Source organism: Centruroides sculpturatus, unplaced genomic scaffold (assembly GCF_000671375.1).
Source record: "Centruroides sculpturatus isolate CEXI.00-Female unplaced genomic scaffold, Cexi_2.0 scaffold258, whole genome shotgun sequence".
Lineage (NCBI taxonomy): Eukaryota > Metazoa > Arthropoda > Arachnida > Scorpiones > Buthidae > Centruroides > Centruroides sculpturatus.
The window spans coordinates 570,235-593,103 of record NW_019384607.1 but is presented as its reverse complement, the minus strand read 5'-3'; the positions used below and the strand labels follow the sequence as shown (position 1 = coordinate 593,103).

At 29.4% G+C, this 22,869-nt stretch overlaps 1 protein-coding gene across 1 annotated transcript; it reads right to left on the bottom strand.

Moving 5' to 3' along the window:
* Positions 1 to 3,481: 3,481 nt before the first annotated feature.
* On the bottom strand, positions 3,482 to 20,104 carry LOC111625176. The gene is made up of 11 exons (XM_023368238.1): positions 20,083 to 20,104; positions 16,723 to 16,964; positions 16,290 to 16,410; positions 15,746 to 15,827; positions 10,349 to 10,435; positions 10,122 to 10,284; positions 9,467 to 9,546; positions 9,211 to 9,220; positions 5,514 to 5,700; positions 5,200 to 5,342; positions 3,482 to 3,646 (listed from the first exon to the last, which is right to left on the bottom strand). Exons 1-11 carry the CDS (start codon positions 20,102 to 20,104, stop codon positions 3,482 to 3,484), a joined length of 1,302 nt encoding a protein of 433 aa, XP_023224006.1.
* Between the last annotated feature and the right edge of the window lie 2,765 nt (positions 20,105 to 22,869).

Sequence of the window (22,869 nt, the reverse complement as noted above, 5' to 3'; positions counted from 1 at the left end):
TATATTTTAGTATAGGTCCTAATGTATACTATTGTTAACGTTATGTTAAATTTTTGTCTTTTGCAGCATTTTCTTAAACAAAACTACAAAAAAAGTATTCTTTCTTGAATTTGTTCATCAGGTCTATAATTCGATATACTAAATTATCATTCGAAAGTTAATAAGCAACTGTTCATTCGTACAATTTTGAATTTTATTACACTAATCACGCTTTAGTATTCATTTCTCGATGACGTAATATTGTTATAATTTTCATAGTGAGAGCCAAGAGCTAATTTGTAAGCTCCAATGCCCGCATATACTGTACTAATCGGGCTACAAACAAAACCATAATTTATCAGTTACAATTTACGAAGAATAAAATCGAAACACCACGTTTGGTGGAGGTACTTATTTTAGGCGTAATCATCTGTTCGATTATCTTCATTGAATTACATTACTCGCGCTATTTACAAATTTCTTTAAATTTACGTTGTAATCTTTGAGAATTTCGATTAGTCATTCGATTATAAACAGGAATGAACAAAATTTTCTCATCTTAGTAGACACATTCCTCATAAAGAGTAGACATGTCCAAATATTTATCCATCTTTAAGGCAACTAAAACTTTTTAAATTGTCAACAGAAGATTTTTCTCTTGCTGCACCGAGTTTACCCACAACTACAAAAGGGGATGGTATGGGCGCGTCTTATCTGGCGACATAAATTTTAAATTATTTCGATCAAACGGTGGGAAATTACCCATAACCGAACTATCGATTGTGACGTCTTTGGTAGTTAAGGTGATTGATTCGTCCCCGGAAACAAATTAAATTTGAAAATGCGTTCATTTCTCGGTTTTTGACGTTATCCAGACGAGATGCCTTGCCATATTCTCCCACAAACTTTCGATTTGTGAAGTTCGACTCGTTTACCAATTTTCCTGTCTCAAGTCATTAATTACTTCGACACAAATCCGAACCAAAACCCGCGGTCAAATATCGAGAAACAACGGTGTGGCTCGACTTAATACAAGGTTCGGGTCGACGATTTCTTTACAAATACCGATGACCGACTATCGGGAATAAATCTCGACATTACTTCCGTTTCATTAATCCGAGGTGGTTCTCTCAGTGTTTCCTGTCGATAGTGTTAAGCTGTCTTTATTTAATTAAAAATATTAAAATAAAGTTTACAGTAATTTTAACTGTACTTTAATTAATAAGAATGTTTAATATAAATGTCGTGATTACAATATTTTTTTATACTTTAGTAATATCCAAATTTATTATAATTACCATGGTGTTCACCTGTGAGTATAAACAGATTAGAGATGGCAACTAAATTCCTTTTGGTTGCGTCGCCGTAAAATTCGGCGAGAATCCAATATGGCCGTACAGAAAGGACATTTCTAATGCACGCAAGCCAGCGAGACTTATTGAAATTAATTCAGATAATATAAGAGTTACTGTTTAATGAAATATTTCAGATAATTGCGCGTATACAACAATATTTTCGTTTACAGAAAATTAACTAATAGTTTAATTAAGCTATTTTATGGAAATTACTTATACATTTATTTCAAAAATACTGTATATCAATTATACTGATGATTCCGTAGAAATTTCTTTAGGAAATCGGAAAAATTCTTAAAACATTTTAGTACTTTCGAGCTAAACGGTGCTCATCAGATGAAGCACTAAATACTAAATTCGAACATATCCTCAAAATTCCGAAAGTTCGAAAACTACCCACGGTTAAGAACATCTAAAGACTTAAAAATGAAAACGTATAATGTTATGAAGTTCCGTGATAAGATTTACTTACAAGCAAAAAAAAAAAAAAAGTTACAATATGGAGTTTTGCACATCTTCCACTGTGCATTCTGCAGCTTCGTATTAATTATATCCGTGTAGATCTTCTGAAAAAGCATCTCTCGTTAACTATTATACCATCGCTGTTAAAGCCTGATTAAAAGACCTTTATATATTTGTTAAAAATGGGAATATCTAGAAAAAAAATTTCATCTCCGGGATGTAGCGAATTAAACACGGTTTTATTGGCTCTCTTTATTGACAAAAATTTGCCAGTAAGAGAAACTTGATTTTATGTGACGAAGGAATGATAAAGAGAACAGGAAGAAAGGAGAAAAATCCGAAATATATGAAATCCCCCTAAAGGATAAAAAAATCTATATATCTGAAATTCGTTGTGGGTTAGAGAACATAGAAGGATGCGAAGATTAAAGCAAAAACACTATGCATTACGAGAGGAAAATCTAAAAGAGGGAAACACGGTAGAGTGAGAGAGTCTGTACATTGTAAGAAATTAAAGAAAAAGAGAACGTAGCTGATGCGGAAGCGTTGGATTTTTAAGAGAGGTCTATACAGACATGCAATTAATACGAATGCTTCCTATTTAGATTTTTTCCCCTAGATGCTACGGCTCATATTGAGTGTGGTTTCCGGAGAAACTTTTACATAAGTTTACTTAAATATAAAATATAAAATTTGGACTCTTCAGTGAGTCCATCGTTCCACTATTCTTTACGATTTTAACGTGTAGATAAACTAAATAATATAGACTCGAAATACACTTGTGCTCGCTATGCTAGCAGACTCTTAATAAAAACGTACAATGAAATAAAATAATTCTGAAACTGCCAGAATAAACAAATTATTTGGTAATTTGTTTATAAGTGCACTGTAATGTAATATCCCAACAATAATCTCACTAAACGGCCATCTTGGATTTGATTTCAATCCGTAGTGAAAGGCTGTCGACCGTCTCTAGCCAAGCATTTACTGTTTAGTATAGTCGACCCCCCTATTACACGATAGAAACGTTCCTGTTTTTATGAATCCAGCTTCTAGGAGTCCAACCAATCACAGCCCGACACGTATGCAGTTTACGGACTAGGCTGTTTGAAACGTTTCTTCCATAAAATTAATCGATTCTAGACTAATTCGACTCAACATTTCCAAAATACGTATAATTTTTTGGGAATAATCCATATAAACTATGCTATAAACAAAAAAATTGTAGGATTACTTACCGAGTGTGCACCGTTAGACTACGCCGTTGCTTAAGCTTGTTTCCGTCGTAGAAATTGTCATCGAATGGCGCTCGCGTGCTTCCTGATAAATTATTTTTTTTGTGAAAAATTTCGCTAAACTTTAGAGACATCATTAATATAAATATAATTTTTATGAACGTTAAATAATGGTTTTTGGTAGGTCCGCTGCTCGTTTAAGCTTAACGGTTTGTGCAATCCTGTCGCGACACGAGTCGGCGATGACGTTTTACCGAATTATAGGAGTTTTTTAGCATGTTTGTACGAATACTGCCGCATTTTTTTCGCCGTGATATAGGAATCCGAACTATAGGAACCCGTGTTATAGGGGGTCGACTGTATTTGCAGATATAAGAAAATTATAGTTAAATACTAACGTTGTTATTGTTTTCCAATCATTCAAACATAATTGTTTTCGTGTATTTCACGTTATTTTGTTTTCAACTTTATTTCGTTCTTGTTATGCCCAACGTAATTAGATGGCAATTTCTCCAGTAATTTAGAAACTAAATTATTCATTGGAGATTCGATGAATACGTAAAAAACTGGAGAGAGGATCAGGGTAAGTAGCATGACAAATGTAAATAGCATCATCTAAAAAGAAAAAAAATAAAGTAATGTTTTTAATAATACAAATTGGTTTTGTTAAATCAAATTTCTTATTTGTTATATATTTAGGATTCTAATCTAACGCAAATAAAGAGAATTAAAATAATAGAAATTAAAATTATTGGATAATTATAATTCAAATTTTATTACTCGAATATGTAATATATTGTGTAATGTTTAATTGATTTGTGAAATATATTAAGTGATATTCTTGACAGTAATTTATACTTTAAAATGGATATAACAAAATATCAAAATGAGGTAATTGATAGAGAACTGTAAATATAATTTAAGCATTGTTTTGTTAAAGTAAAATCTGGAATTGGAAACAAAATATCACAGAAGAAATGATAAAAAGATAATAGTTTTGTGATGTCAAAATTTTAATTAAGCGAACTGGTGGATTAAAAACTATTACTGTGAATTATAAGAAGAAAAACTGCTTAAATTACACTTAGGAGAAAACATTTGTGACAGATTCTAATTTAATAGAAATACAATACCAGTCGTTTATAAATACAAATAAGATTTTCAAAATGTACATAGTTTCATAATTTATTTTAAGAAATTTAGTGTGAAATTACAAAATACTTTATCATCATTAATTTTTATTAGAGTGATTATATTTATTTTTGTATATTTTTACATAATAACTAAATTATTTTCATTTTTTTATCGGTCTTTAATTCTAATAATTGGAAATAGCGAGGATACTCCTTTAATAATTGGAAAAATTATTAAAGACGTATCTTCGCAACCTAAACTTTCGCTGCGAGAAATTAATATGTATTGCTTCTATACTTTTTTTTTAGAAAACAAAAATAACAACAACCATTGAATGTATGAACATACAAAAAGTATGTTATAACTTCATACTTAATACTACAATTCTGCCATTCAAAAACATAAATTTTAAAACTACAGAGTGGGAAAGAATGTTACTTATCAACGATGCAACAGAACATAGAATGTATCCAAAGAATGTACATCGAGCACATCATGTAACGTGAATAACTCTGTAACCGTTCGAGGTAGGGCGATAAAAACTTTCAGCAATCAATTCCTTGTGGAATTATGACCCTAACTGATGTGTCACGCGACTCTATTCCCATTTACAGTTTCGAAGTTGCATTCAATATGGCCGCCATCAAGATGACAGCCGTGCATGTGACACACATCAATCTGTTTCCCCTTTGTCTAATGTGTTTGTGACATGAGCAAATTAACTTTGGGTACATTGGGTACATTCTACATTATGCAGCAGGGGTGTTAAATGACTTTCCCACCCTATACTCTGATTGTAACAAGATACGAATTTCAAAACTTTATTTATTTCTTTTGTTTTATTCGGAATATCTTACGAAACGAAAGAATTGAAAATATTAATTAAGTGACATTTACGTAAAGTCCTTCGCGACAGATTTTGTAACAATCTTTATAATAATTGATGTGTTAAATGTGTAAAATAATAATTAACTAGAATAAATAGAAAAGAACGTTTTAGAACTACAGATTTTAGAAAAATCAAATATTCTCACCAAATTCAATTCATTGATTATCAAAGAATTTCTTAACGATGCAAACATGCAAAAGATAATTTCGATATGAATGATGTAAATCCAAATATTTAAATGATTCATTATCACAAAAATTTCGAGAGAAAGGAATCGGTTGATTATTCCTAAAAATAAAACGTTTTTATTAAATTAACAAAAATGTAATGATTTTTCAAATACCATCAAGAATTTATTGTAAAATACACCAACGAACGTTTCTTTTTCCAATATTAAATATACAATCATAAATAAAATATTTTACATAATGTAAAACATTAGTCGTGAATTTTACTCACCTCCGTGTCCGTTGATGCATGCCAAACAAACCCAACTTAATCCAAGTGTCCATGCGAATGGAGCCAAACATTGGTACGCAAGTAATATATTTTCGTCGAGAGAAATGTTATTCTTTACTATAGATATTGAAAATATTGATAACCCCATCAAAACAAAAGAAGAAATCCAAAAGACAATTAAGTTTTTCTGAAAATACACAAGAAAATCTACTTTTCGTAACTGTGAACGTATATGAATTCATAGGTTTGAACGAGAGTTTTTGATACATAACTAACACATTTTCTGCTTAAAAAATTAGTGTTAGTTGATGTATAAAATATTCTCGGTATAATCATATAAGAGATTTCTAATTTTACCGGTTGTAACTAATCATTTGTTAAAATTAGGAATTCTTTATGATATACAGTAGACTCTCCTATAACACAGGTTCGTATAACACGGCGAAAAATTGCGATAATGTTAGTATAACACGCTAAAAGAGACTCGTATAACATGGTAAAACGTCATCGCCGACTCGTGTTGCGACAGGATTGGTCGCATCTGGACCAATAGCGGACATTGCACAAACCGTTGAGTTTAAACGAGCAGCTGACCTACTAAAAACCATTTATTATTTAACGGTCATAAAAATTATATTCATATTAATGATGTCTCCATAGTTCAGCGAATTTTTCGCAGAAAAATAACTTATAAGGAAACACGCGCCCACCGCTCGATGAGCCGCTCCGAGACGAAAACAAGCTTAAACAATGACGTCGTCGAACGGTACACAGTTGGTAAGTAATCCTACAATTTTTTGTTTATAACATAATTTATATGGATTATTCTTAGAAAATTATATGTGTTTTGAAAATGTTGAGTCAAATTAGTCTAGAATCGATTAATTTTATGGAAGAAAACCTTTCAAACTGCACATGTGTCGCGCTGTGATTGGCTCATGTATTTAATTAATTAACTCGTAAAACACGGAATTCATATAAAACGGAACGTATCTATCGTGTTATAGGGGGGTCTACTGTAATCGCAAAACATAATAATATAATTAATAGTAATTATTAATAATAACAAGCAATGATGCAATTTAATCATATTTTTAATTTATTAATATAAAATATATGCTCTCCACTGCAAATTAGTAGTGGCTTGCCCCTGTATATCATACTTTTCCGTTAGAAATGGGGTCGGCCGGTCATTTACCTAAGTCCTTTCGGAGAAAAATAATTTAATTGATATATCATGACTTTCAGTTTACGTTGGAAGTTCGTATATAATTAATCAGAATCTCCTGCCGCATATCTGGTCACGACGTTCATCATTGTAACTCCATTCTCGAGTTTAAGGAAAGACAGGCAAACGGACGACATTGGGAATTTATAGGCCTACAAGTTATTCAGCTGAATTATAACTATCGTTAATAGCATCGATACTTATGTACAATGAAAACAAATATAATAGTAAATCATAAACTATTTCAATCGAAAAGCATAAGTTTGTATGATCAAATGTATTAGTAATTCAACATATAAGAAGTTTTTTTATAGGATTTTCTAGAGACTGTGATTGACCAGGGCAATCCCATTTAAGGTTTCAGATATAATTTTCCATCTTGAAGATATCCCATCTTTCCGGGAATAAAGCCGAAACTGTCTTTGCTCAATTTAAGCATCTAAAACTAAGGCAGTTAATGTGTTTGTTACCTTTAAAGCTCTAGCTAATTGCTCAAAACTAGTGCTTCAAATCTATCGAAGAGTACATACAGTACATCTATCTTCCAAAGCAGAAAATCAACAAACAAGAAATTTTTATTGGGCTTATTTTAGATGTTGTTATATATAGTATGACATTGAAATAGTTGAATTTTTCTTGTTGAAATTCATATCAATTAAAGTGCGATTTTTCGTAGACTATATAAGGATGAAGAGCATCATGTTGAAAGTGTAATAGAATAAACGAAGCAAATTTTTCAGCATTATGATCTTTAGTTTAATTCCTTTTATTAATGACTCTGTATAATAGATACTTTATTCTTTATATATATTAAAGGGAATGGAGAACAAAGTTTTTTCCCGATTAGCCTTGTTGCGCTCGCTTCATCTTGATCAGAGCTTTTCTTAGTAATTTTTATTGTGAAAGTGATAATGACAAATAATTGGTTGTCTTCTTAATGGAACCAGAAATTTATTATATTTTATGTTATTATAATCTAAAAATATAACACTTGAATTTTTCGGAATTTTTGTAAGATTTGAATTAAAATGTAGCTTACTTTTATTTAACAGTATCTAACAGTATTTCATGTAATTTCATTTGTAATGATTTTAATTATTCCAAAATTATATGACATTTTTCTACTAAAATTATAATTTATACAACAGTTTTTGTATAAACTATTGTACATTTTGTACACAATTATTGCATTTTCTAATATGTTTATTTTTGTGTATATCATAAATTCGTTAAACTGGTTAATTTATTTTGTTATGTATAGTGAAATTAGTAAAAATTTCTGTATTTTCAGAGTCTTCAAGTGTCGCTAGATTGTATTACAGTGTAAACTGTGATGTAAAATTTTTTGATATTGTATATTGTTTGAAAGAAGATATTTAGATTTGGAAATACATTACATTTTGAAACAATAAATCGAATTTTACATGTCCAAAAAATCAAAAGATAGATTTCTATATAGATATTAATGTACAGTACATATACAAGAATTAAAGATATTTGACTTACTTTTCCAAATTTTATAAATTTATCCTTTGGAATAATGCACCCCAACAAAACTCCAAAAAAGTAAGTTGATAGATGAGAAAACCATGGTTTTACATAATTATTTTGTGAAAATCTCATATATATACTGAAATTAAATATTAAACGTAATTATCACTATAATAGGGCTTTTCAAAAGTAATGTGCCTTAGGAGATTGTGCAGAGAAGCATCAGGAGATTTGTGGGAAAAAATATCAGGAACAAGTGTGTAGTGTATTGGTTATGTGATGCATTAGTTTGGATCTGCAATACTATTAAACGGAAATTAATTGCACGAAATTCATATGTGGTCGAATCACTTTCAAGTAATGTAAGCCCAGATGCATAGTTTTGTAACTAACCGATATGTTCGGAGAATTGATTGCTTTTTCTAATACTCGATATGCAGATGACATTAGCAATGACACGACACATTGCCAGTTTTTTACAGTTATGTTTAATTTTATTTGAGTAAAACAAAATAACAGCGATAAAAAACCCAGTAACGTTTCATACATTAAATAAAAACAAATTCAATCCTGTTAACATATCTAGTTGTAAATTATAGAAATTAAGCAGCTGGGCCCACATTAGTTGAAAGTGATTCGACCACACATGATTTTCGCGCAATTAATATGGCCATTAGTTTCCATTTAACAGTATTGAAGATAACGTAACCAATACATTACACATTTGCTCCTGATATTTTGCCCACATGATTCTTAAAAACAATTTCCTATGGCGCGTTACTTTTGAAAAATCCTGTATAATTATATATTTTAATAAAACATTAATTTATATTAAATGTTGACTGTAATTATAAAGATTGATTCAGACTGTTCGTACTCTAGCCTATAAATTATTGCATAATATTTTGCAGAGAGTATATCTGTTATATGTGAGACAATTCCTCCTGAAATCAAAAATATAATAATGACGAATCCAACTTTTGGCCATCTGAAACATAAAAAAGCAATATATAATTTATACGGTAACAGACTTTTAATATAATGACTAAAGTAGTAAATTTTAGATTATACCTACAGTATTAATTAAACTGATTTAAATATTGGAAATTGTATTTCAAAATAAACAGAATTTCCCCACCGACAAAATAAATTCAGTTCGAAGAATAGAAAATCAGCATTAAAATTATTGGATCATATACAAATATTAGCATAAATTAAATAATGTTGTTCTTACCTTTCGTATATATACTGTACAATCACACTAATTATAATTAGTTGCATCAAAGCAGCCGTAAACCAAGTAATTCCTATTTGCTAAAAAGTAAGAAGTAATTTCCAATAAGATACCTAAGTCTGGTTAACAATATTTTATAAATAGTAAGCCTATATATTGGTATTGATATTTATTATTGCAATTTATTTAATTAATATAGGTGTTCATATAATTTTATAACTTTTATTTAGACCTGATTACAGAATAAGCAAGCATCAGAAAGTAACTTGACCATTTCAACGTACTGCAGAAATTAATGTAACTGATAGATATAAAGCATGCAGATTTTACTGTACAGTACGTGTTAACGCAAAGTAAGTGTTTTTTACAATTACAGATTTAACAGTTTGATAATTAAAAAGCGATGTATTAAGTATTTTATATCCAAATATGTTTGCACGTTGGTATCGTATTGTTTATTAGTTTCTTGAGAGTATTGAATTAAGACTGTAACACGATGTACCGGAAATCTTTTTATTTAAAATAGTGCAAAATGGACTCCCTGTTAATGTCTGATTTCGGGAACGGATTGTTGACGTGACATATTATATTTTCTTTGTTATATTTATAATACTCTATAAATTATGCATTGGAACATTATTGCGCGTGAACTTACATTGAGTGGCACTTCGTACAGATTGACAACGTGAGTAATGTATTTCCACCAATTTTTTTCCGTGTCGATTTGACTTTCGACCAGCACTTGCCAGTGAGGTCCTTCCACCAGAAGAGGCAGAATTATGTTAATTGCAGTCAAAGTAATTACAGGAACAGTCAACCTGAAATAATTAAACAAAGACTGAAAAGAAGTAACAAAGATTTCAAGTAAAACAATTGACATACCTGTTTAATCTTTTGATCAGTAGCTTAACATAGTGCGTTATTTCTTTACTTTTACTTTTATCTCGATTATAGAATGCTAAAAACCCACTGTTGAATATATAAATAAACTTTCATTAAAGTATGAAATTCCATTAAATGAATTTATATAGGGTATTTAATATTGTTTTAAATAAAATTTTATAGAATAATACCGACAGAAATTTTTTTTAAAGATTTAAGAAAAAGTAAACAAAAACTTTCAAAAGTGACATTTTCAATTTTCAAATACAAAATTTTATACTCATCTTTTTATATTTTTAAATAGCGAAAAACATTTCAATAAATTTAATATTTATTCGTTTATTTTAATTATTAATATCGCGTGATTATATAATTCAGAAGATTCATACATTAATAATATACTTGGTGTGAACATTTTTACCTTAAAAAAAAGAAAGTTTCGATGGTTATAATCCCTTGAGAGAAAATGTCATAAAAGATATTTTTAGTCAAGTACACAAAGTTTGCTATTTTCTCTGTAAAAAGATAAATATTATAAGTTTAAAATGTTTTGAGAGTGAAGAGAGTTAATTCTTCAGTAATTGAGTCCATTCATAAAATATTCAGCTGTTTTATTGTAAATATGTAGGCTGTTTTTTTCAACTTCCGATGGTGCATAAGACAAAGACAAGTGTAAATAACAAAATGAATTTATTACCAAAATTTAGGTACAAACATGGTTACTTTTCGACATAATCCCCGTGGAGATAGATAAAAGCCTCAATCTCCACGGTGATTATGTCGAAAAGTAATAAATTCATTTTGTTACTTACACTTATCTACGTTTTATGGACCATCGGAGGATGAAAAAAATCGCCTTCATACAAGAGAAATCATGGTAATGATCAGATGAAAAATCTTAATATCAATACATTAATTCGACGTGAATTAAGCACATTATGTTGTTTTTGCTTAAATTAATTAAATCGTAACGTTTGCTTTATTATTAAAAAGAAAATAATTATTTCGTAAATGTGACTTGTAAAATACTTGTATTTTATTGTAAAACTTAGTAAAGTACTTTATTTTAATGTTAAATAAAAACTAAAATCTGAAAATCTATCTCCATGTATGATAGGCCCTAAAAGACGTTATATATTTAAAAAATAATACTAACGAAATAATTAATAATAATATACAGAAGGGCTAGAAGTGAGCAATTTAATAATTACATGTATTCGTCTGTAGAAAATCACTTTTTATTATTTCTTTTTACTTACATTTCATTAAAGTTATATACAGTATAAAGTGACAACATATAGTCCAGGACCGTATAAGTGATTTGATATTTTAGGATACATTACTTGGTATAGGATATATTAATTAGCGGAAATAATGATGCGAATAAATTAAATTGAACAAACGTACAAATATATTAATAATTTGCAAAAAATTAAATTAATTAAATATTTTTAAATTAGAAAAAGTTAGAAAATGTAAGCTTACCACCAATTCCGAAATAATAAAGCGTAGAATGTATTACGTGATTAGTTATATATGTACACAGCAGTAAGAATTTAATTCCGCAGAAGGATCTAGTGTTTGAAGCGATGTCTATAGATACAAGTTTCTTCATTGATTTGAAGGGTGATGCCAAGAGAGTCCACTCAAATAATCCTCCTAAAAATAAATCAAATTATTTAAATTTAATTATTTCTGATCATAAAGTAAATTACGAATTCATTCACCAGCGATATAACAGTTTCGTTCGAGATAGCTGTTAATCTCGCATAAGAAAGTATAATTGAAATTTGAATAGTCCTGAATTAAGACTAAATTTGCACGTAGAAATTCAATAAAATTTGTTTTGATTTTTTTTTTCTCCAAAATATTCATACCTCGGTCACAATTTCGTAGATTTGTATTTTACTCTGTGCATAACAGTATTCAATTAAAAATAAAATTTGTTTAAATTACTTACGTTGTTAATAACCTCATACATATGCAATTATTTTATAATACTTACATAATTAATATATATGAATACGTTTGTAATTAAAGTTGAGAAAATACCTATTATGTGTTTGCTCATATCTACTTACCTGTTTTCTTATTGAGCTGCCACCCTTAATTAATCTTAAGACCAATGTTAGATAGACGGTAATCGAAACCAGATATGAAAAACTTAGAGGGAGGAAGTCCCAATTAACTATATATGAACTGCCGGTCTAGACTGGAAGTTATGTGATTTCAATTTAAAACTTCCTTGAAACGGAGTTATGTAGATGACCAGCACGATTCTATTGTTATCAGGAAAAGCATGATGTATTGTACAGGAGCAAGACACTGCTAATTTGAGATCGACAGCATATACTTTATATTAACTAAATTAAAAATTGCAGCCCGGTATTGTAGAGATGTTTATTCTTATTTTTTTAAAACAATTATCATGTAAAATAGTTTAAACCTCCCAATTACTGTAACCCGAATAAGTTATGTAACTATATAACATTTTCTGTAAAATACTAAAAATGTTTATATTTTACAAAAAAATTTTATTGCTTCTGAAATCAATAAAATACGGCATAGCCTCTCATTTATGAGCAATTTTTGGGAAAAATCAAGAGATTACACACGTGAGGTGGACACAAAACAGATGATGTGATTTGCAACCTTTGTTTCAACATATCGTATTACTTAATTTGAAAGTTAAAAAGATAGGAAGGATGTTTATTCGAAATTTAAAATGCTTTGATTAAGCAAGCAAACTAAAGACTAAATGATAGTTCTTTAATGAGAAAATTACTGTTTAGTCAAAAAATTCTGAGTGTTATTAATAGCTTGATTTAGTAAATCAAATCAATTAATTTCGAATATGAAAATACTGACAGAATCTCTGTGAATACGTTTTGTTAGCATCTCTAAAATTCGAAGTTACGTAGCTTGATGAAAGCTTTTGAATAAGTTCAAACGTTAGTTATTAAAGAATCTGTGCTAGAATTTGTGATTGTTAACGATTTCGAATTTCCAAAAAGTTTCCACCCACCTGAATCCTCTTATTGTTGCACAGATGTTACATTTCATTGGTTAATAATAATCATAACAGCATTCCTAGAAACAGTGCCTAGTTCACTAGGAACTTGAGGCATGTGCCTATATGCCTTGGGTCTTGGACCCCAAATCTGAAGGAAAAATAATAAAAACTAAAAATATTAACAATTGAACTATGCATCATATTTTATAAATACTTCTATAGCTATAGTTAAATGTGATCAGTTTATGATATAGTAAAATGTTGGGATCACAATCTTTTGTGCTAAGAGAACAAGTCTAATTTATAAATAACTTATACACACATATAAAATATGTAAGTGTTTAGCTTTAACACACACGCCAGTAATACACTCAGGTAGGTACAACACCAGGGTGAAAGTTGGTTTGCACGTTCTAATTCAGCCGTCCTAATATCGTTTGTAATTAGTTACTAATTGTAGAACTGAAGAAACTGTTCGTAGTGAAAATTATGTTATTCATTGTGTTTTGATTTATTGACTTTTTCTGAATTTCGATACTAATTTTGGGTATTTCAAATTAAGAAAAGTTCTGAATGCGCATTTAGAACCGATCTTTTCTTAATTTGAACTTAATTTTGTCAATAAAATAAAATGAGAATTTTCTGAGATATTGCGTAATCAACTGGAAAAATCAAAATTTCATCATTATTGGTAAACAGCGATTACTTATGTGGAATTAGGAACTAAAAATTTAATATTGTCAATCAACCGCGGAACGAAAAATTTTTAGACGGGGCAGAAAGGAAACAATATGAATTAGGAAATGTTATACTACACTACATACCTGTGTCTACTCGATAAAAACCCTCAAAAGGGAACTGAAGCTGCATCCTGCGCATCCCACTAAATCCACCTCTGTTGTCCGTGCTAACTTTATCACGAATACTTTCAAATATATTAGTCAATAATAGTATTTTATCTCAAATTGAATGTATGAAATGCTGAAAGTACAGTATATAAACACAAGGTTGTAGTAAAGAGAGTGTACGTGATTTTGTAAATTGTGAGACTTAACTGAAAATCAATTATAAACTCATAATGTTAAATATTCTGTTTGCAATAATCCACACCTAAAATTATTTCGTTCTGTCGTCAAGTTTACAAAAATAATTAAGAAATTCCTGTTATTATTTAAAATTATATTTATTATNACACACACACACACACACACACACACACACACATATATATATATATATATATATATATATATATACACAGCAGCAGATGAGCCCAGCAATATTTGGGCAAAAGGTAAACGATAGCAAAGAAAAAGATTACTAGATTATAACTAATCTTACCTGTTTTCACGGGTGCAAGAATTACGTCCCCCCTCTTCTGAAACTAATTAGAAAATTGTTAGATGGGTCTAAAAATATGTTCGATTTTCCTCAAAAACGCAAATATCCGCATCTAAAATAGTACAGTAGAAGATGAGTTCTTCAGGGTAAGCATGAATCCTCTCCCTCTACCCTGCAGAGTGAATTTTTGAAAAATACTTTCTTAGTGTACATTATCATCACGTACAATAACTCTGTACCAAATTTCAACTTTTAACTCCTAACTGTTTGGACTTTGCACTTATTATTATTATCAACCAAACTTGATTATATTATAAGATTCAGCTGAAATATAGAGTAAAAAAAACACACTACAGAAAGAAAATCGATTAATGAATATGTTTCCTTTGTTTGAAAAAAATAAATGAAATTAGGACAAGAGATAAGAAAAACAAGTAAAACGGCAAGGCTGATTTTTGAGAAAGACTAAAGATTTTTGAAATTTTTGTCTAAGAGACTCAGAGCGCGATGTGATTATTCAAACTTCACCAGCATTGGTCATCGCCATGACCACGAGCATTTTCGGTGAAATTAAACTATCCAATGTCGGTTGCATGTTGCCATAGGTTGAATTTTTGTCCAGCCAAATGAAAATTTCCCATTTTTGAAAAAAATTATCATCGTTTTTGTAGTTGCCAACAAAACCCAAATTAAAAATAATCCAAAAACAAAGCTAAACAATAAACATAAAATAATTATAAAATATATAACATCTAGAGATGTAATTAATTATACGAACTATACTTTAATAGTATGAAAGAATATTTTATAATTCAAGTGAATAATTAACATTTGTAATTTGAAAAAATTAATCTCGAATTCTAATGTTTTTGCTCTGTATTTTATTTCGATATTATTTGGTTAATGAATATTTCAGTAGTTCTATAACTGCTATTTATCACATTGATGTTTTCTAGTTACATTGTTTTTTTAAATAAATAAAAAGTAATTATGAATAAAAAATTACAATGTATAAATTTAAGGTAAATGAATAGTGTGCTTACATGCAGATCAGCTGAGCTATGGAAAGTTCCACTACGTCGTCTTTTGCTTTGCAAAAATCCACTCGAAACACCTCTCCAAATACTGAAAAGAGACCTGACTGTGCAATAATTATTAAAATAATGCAATCTTTTATTTAGGACAAAATATTATAGAAATTGTTCGACAAAACTTCGGACACAATTGTAGGCCTCCCTATTTTGTATTTGTCATAGAATAAACATAATTTGATAACTTACTTATAGTAGATTTGATAACATAAAAGTTACCAATACAACATGTATAAATACGTATAAATATTGGACCATATATGTACCGATGCAACATTTTTCATTACGTGATACAAAATTGATGTATTTTTCCATAAATGAACCCTTGTACAATTTTATATTTTTTGATTGAAATTCTATACGTTTGCAGAATTATAAAGTTTGCTTTGAAACACCCTGTTTAAATACACAACGTATACGTGTGTCTGTGTAAGAAGATACAGTAGGCTATACGTAAACGCAATTGTATAAATAACTGTAAAAATTTTATATTTACTCCAATGTCCAATGTTTTCCAAGTCTTGTTCAGTACACGAACCAGGAATACAAACGTCAATCTGAAGTTTCGAACTCCTTCCATCCGAATCCTTTAAAACTGATGACAGTTTCATTGGTTTCTGAAATGTAATGAATTTAACTAATAAGAAGTTTACGTAATAACTCGAAGTTAGAAATTTCAAAAAAGTTACTTTTTATAAATCTTTGAAATTTCTAATTTAATTGTTTTATTTATTCGAATATAAAAGTACCTCATGGCAGTTATTATACGTTCATATTTAAATTTATAATATATGTAAGAAGGAAATTTTAAGAATAACATTCAAACATATGATTAAATGAGAAGCAAGCTTCTATATTTAATAAGTAAATATTTTCGTTTGTTACTTATAATAAAACCTTAGAATTATATTATGAAGTAAGAAACTTACGAAAATATCCTGCATCACTTGAATTAAATTGTTATTTTCGTATTCGGAAATTAGGTCGATCGTTTCAAGTTTTAACGTTGGTAATCTTATTGTCGTGGCACAGAACTTTCCTCGAACCTTATTATTTGTGGACGACCTTCCATTAGTGGTAGTATTGATATTCAAACATTGATCATAATCACCCCGGAACCACGGGCTGCCTCTGAGAAGACCTGAGGGTAATTTTCCTGTTGAATCCAACACTGAAAAGAATATAAACGTTAATATAGAAATACAATAAAAATAATATCAGAATTTAAGAATACAAGCACATTTTTAATAACTTTTGTTTTTGTTTTCATGATTTTTAGCAATTTTTGTCTACTTGTTAAGGTTAACTTTGTTTACTAACAATTTAAATTCAAACATAAACAAAGAGAAGTTTACAAATCGATTTACCAGTGCCTTTCGAATCCAGGCTTTGGAAATTGTAATTGCTTAGTTAGCCTAGACGCGATTCCCTGAAAACTCGATCGTATCTTGAATAAATTTGTATTACTAGTAGGAGGGCTTTATCTACTTGTAAAATATTTCGTGACGATTCATCGAATCCCGATGCTGCCATTTCTAATTTTTGTTGTCTTTTTTGACCGACAAATGCTTAGGATGTTAACTAAATATCTTTTGTATATATAATAGATAAAAATATGCCAACTGGCTCGAAATATCGACAAACGTGGCGATTTTATTGCGAGATCTGGCAACATGCTCGCAGGTTGTCCATATCTCTATGCAGCGCCATAACAAAGTTCGAGCCCTCAAATGCCACGATGTCAATACGTCACGTGGTAATTGATGACGAATCACATACAAAGAGGACGGTCTGTTTACCATTGGTAACTTTTATGTAGTTGTCGGCACACTAGTGTATCACTGTTCGAAGTAAAAATTACTTACCAAAAAGAAATGTTAAATTATGAGCTAAATTTTTGCATTTTGTTATTTGTTTTTGGCACCAAGCTAGCTCAAAAGAGAATATTGTTTTCTACAATATAATATAAGATTTTTATATATTGATCTATTTTCTCTTGAAAAATATCAATTTATATAAACACACATACACACACACACACACACACACACACACACATATATATATATATATATATATATATATATACACAGCAGCAGATGAGCCCAGCAATATTTGGGCAAAAGGTAAACGATAGCAAAGAAAAAGATTACTAGATTATAACTAATCTTACCTGTTTTCACGGGTGCAAGAATTACGTCCCCCCTCTTCTGAAACTAATTAGAAAATTGTTAGATGGGTCTAAAAATATGTTCGATTTTCCTCAAAAACGCAAATATCCGCATCTAAAATAGTACAGTAGAAGATGAGTTCTTCAGGGTAAGCATGAATCCTCTCCCTCTACCCTGCAGAGTGAATTTTTGAAAAATACTTTCTTAGTGTACATTATCATCACGTACAATAACTCTGTACCAAATTTCAACTTTTAACTCCTAACTGTTTGGACTTTGCACTTATTATTATTATCAACCAAACTTGATTATATTATAAGATTCAGCTGAAATATAGAGTAAAAAAAACACACTACAGAAAGAAAATCGATTAATGAATATGTTTCCTTTGTTTGAAAAAAATAAATGAAATTAGGACAAGAGATAAGAAAAACAAGTAAAACGGCAAGGCTGATTTTTGAGAAAGACTAAAGATTTTTGAAATTTTTGTCTAAGAGACTCAGAGCGCGATGTGATTATTCAAACTTCACCAGCATTGGTCATCGCCATGACCACGAGCATTTTCGGTGAAATTAAACTATCCAATGTCGGTTGCATGTTGCCATAGGTTGAATTTTTGTCCAGCCAAATGAAAATTTCCCATTTTTGAAAAAAATTATCGTCGTTTTTGTATTGTCCAAAATTATTATTTTATTTTTTACAAACAAAATAAATATATTAATAAATGTAAAAACAAAAAAAAATTATAATTTAGAAGTTACCTTTAATATAAAATTATAACGACTAGTGCCATCTAGTTTCAAAAACGTTCTGATGCTGAAAGGAGATATATCTGGTCAACCAGTCAAGGTCAGCAGGTCGCGACCAGAGAGATAAATGGGTTTTTTTCCAAAGATTCGTTTGTCAAAATTCGATTTTGCAACATTCTCATTTTGAACTTCCCAACGATATAAGCATGCATAAAACTTGCACTCTTTCTTGTTTGTAGAAAGATGTAGCCATTTTGTATTTTATTTTGACTGGGTTCTCTGTCCCCTGAGTCAGATTTTTTTTATGTATGCACGATTTGGGTACTAATACTCTGTGTGCGAAATTGCAACTCCTGACATGTCCCTTTTATACCGCTAAGGTGTGAACCCATTGACTGCACGATTTTATAAACAGACATAGTCTTGTCAATAATTAATTAAATAATAAAATACATCTATATATAACTGTAAATAACGAAATTGTAAAAGTATAAGATTTTTGGCAGAAATTCAGAAAAAAACATTGACTACTGTACCTGTTTCCTTAGTTCGAAAAAAATAAATAAATAAAATTAAGATGAAAATCAAAAAATAAATAATTAATTAATCGAATAGATTCGAATATATAATTTACATACATTAAAACTACTTCAAGCTAAAAAAACTTTTGATTAAAATTAAACGATTTTAAAATGACGAAATATTATCATTTCGTATGTTTCAGCTGAAGCTGAACTGACGATATATATCAGGTAGTGGTAGAAGTATTTACAGTATACAGTGGTACCTCAGGATACGAAATTAATCCGTTCCGAAACTGAGATCGTATCATGAAAATGTCGTAAGGTGGATCATCTTTTCCCATACGATTACATGTAAAACCAAATAATTCGTTCCAACGCGAAAAACATACTCAAATTAAAGCCAAGTAATACATTTAAAAAAATAACTGTAGTAAGAAAAACAAATGAAAAATACGAACTAATGTAACGTCGTATGGTGAGTTTTTGTTCGTATCGTGGAGCAAAAATATGTTCGAATTTCATATCGTATCCTGAAAATTTCGTATGCTGGGGCGTTCGTAACCTGAGGTACCACTGTATATATTTTATGATACTTTATCATAAGTAATTGCTTCACATATATGTGTTCAATAAAACTTATTTTAATTATGATGCTCCTTTAACTGTCTGCTTTTAGGAAATTGATCGATGGAAGGTCTTATCAAATCTCTACATTATACATCATACTGTAACCATGTATCCATTCTGTAAGATTAACGACAGGCTCTTATAAATTTTGTTTGGAATAGTGTGCCCTTTACCGATGCTCTGTTAAACAAACTAGAGTGTATTTTCGAACAAAATACTTTTGGGTACATTATACTTCATTATGCTTTTCAAAATTGTGGATGACTAAAGAAACTTGACTATTAGATTTTGGTTAAACGATTAAAAGAATTATTTGAATTTACGAAAGTCGCATGCATTTTATTCAAATACATTTAGAAACACAAATATAAATTTAAAAATAAACACTCAGGTCTGAACACATGATACTTATAAGACAGATATCTACGATATCAAGGAAATTATACATCGAATACAAACGTATTTTCTTTACATCATACAAAAGAGTACCGAAATAAACTGCTAGATATATATTCAAAGCAAGACAATAGAATTTGAAGAATGTCAGGTTATATTAATCCTGACAATCAGGGCCGTTCCGACCCGGGGGTGCAGAGGGTGCGGGGCACCCGGGCGGCAAGCCTAGGGGGCGGCGCGAGCCGCCTTAAAAAAAAAGGGAAAAATTAATTTATCATTAAATTAATATAATACATAAATANAGTAACAAATATAACTCAATTACAGTGGATTATATTAAAAATAATTTTATAAAATTGAAAAAAAGTCTTTTTGTTATTTTCAATGCTAAAAATTTACCTACACTAACACGAATTCACGAAACTTGACTATTGGAATTTATTATACCAATCAGGACAATTATATGTATGTCAAACAAGTAATGTTTCATAAACTAATTTCTAAGAAAATTCCCATGAAAATCCCCTTATATTTCATCACAGAGTCTTAAAATTCAAACATTGTTGGGAGACATTCTTTTACTAATATTACCTCTATCGTTTTAATATCATATTAATTAAATTCTAAACTTATTATTATATTGTGTGTTTTAATATCGATATATGTTTTAGTTGTTTGAAATACATATCATTTTTCTAATTGGTATAATGAATTCCAATAGTCAAGTTTCGTGAATTCGTGTTAGTGTAAAAAAATTTTTAGCATTGAAAATAAGAAAAAGACTTTCTTTCAATTTTATAAAATTATTTTTAATATAATCCACTGTAATTGAGTTATATTTGTTACTTCTTAAATGATCAATTCGCATTTTAAATTCACTTAAGAATAGAAGAAAGCCGGTGACGTCTACACTTTAAGCAGATTATTTAAAATTTTAAGTATTATATTATTGTAATTTCCTAGCTACAAATTAACCTTTTGCGCATGAATTTTAATTTTAAACTTTTTATTTAGGTTTTTGTATAATTTCCAACTTTAATTAATTAATATCTATTTTCTCCTATCCTATTGTCTTTACGTAGAGAAAATACATAATTTTCTATTAATCCTCAACGACAACTTAGTCTATGCTTTACTCTTTTTACGTTATTAAACTATATAATATAATAAAACTAATTAATTTAATAGTTAATACGAATAGATAAATGATAAATTCGGGTTAGATTTGGGCAGTTTTGGAATTTGTATGACTCTAAAGAAGGATATGTTTAACCAAATAGAAAAAGGATGCGAAAGCATTGGGTTAGGGAAGAAGTTAAAATAGAAAAAAATGTCTATTTCGGATTACTTTAAATCAGATGTTTAAGACCGCGTGCATTACATTTTTATATACGTTTCTGTACAAATTGTTTAGTTAATTTATATAAACTTGAATTTTCTATTCCAAAAACAAAACTAAAATTTCCATGTAGTTCCATATAAAATTTCCATATACAATTCATTTTAAAACTTTGTAGTACAGTATAACATTTCTAATGAAAATTTTGCATTATCATTAAAATTTTAAATTAGCTTGGGATAATATAATAGTGTAATATATATTCATTTTATCAACCTTTCTTAGTATAAAAAAATATTATACACTAGAAATCCGATTATATGAAACGGTTTTCAAAAAGAAGTAAAAATGTGCCATGGAGTACAATGACCAAACTCTTCATGTAACTGGAAATCACTACATCATCTGACGATTTTAGCGTGCAAAACTGGGTTATTTACTTAACATGAACTACTTTCGTAAACCATAAACATTAACATTGTAGAGGTAAAAAGAATTAATGTACATTTTGCTTTTTCTTCTTTCAGTTGGAGTAATACATTTAAAACCATAAAACTTATTGGAGTAAAAATTTATAAAAAATGAAAATGAAATGTCCAAGTCAAGTTTCTTAAAAAAACGCAGTGTGATAAGTCCTAACAAATAGCATAACACGTAGATGTATAAAGAAAAATGTTTATATGTTACTGTATTTAATAATAAATGATGAAGCAACTATTTTATTTTTAATCTGTAAGTTCAACACGCAATTCGCTGTAAGTTTCTCTTTCTCTCTGTTTCCCAGAAGTAAACTTACATAGGGAACTCGAATATTAATTTTAAAAACCAGTTAAAACCTATAAGTATCGACGATTAGATATTTTAATAGTACAGTAACTAGAAAACGATAGCCCGAACATGAATGCGGGACTACTAAAATTCTCATGGTATTTGTATGTAATGACACGGCCCATTTTTGTCATCTGTAACCACCACCGAAAGTTTGCAGTAAATGAAGAGTTGGTCGAAGTGTTGAGGACGTTAGAAGATGCAGAAATGCGCATGAAACAGTTTTTGAAAGGCCTTCTCAAAAGCGGCCTTCCTTACTTTATGAGAATGTACAAAGAAGTCAACATCTCTTCTTACTGTACGAAAGAATTAACAGTATTTACAAAAGACTTGATGGACTTAAAAGGGTGGACCTTTCAAAGTAAGTATTCTTAATTATGCGTGATATTAAATAAATAGGAATATTCCTACAAAGTTCATACTTTCTAAATAATAAGGTTCT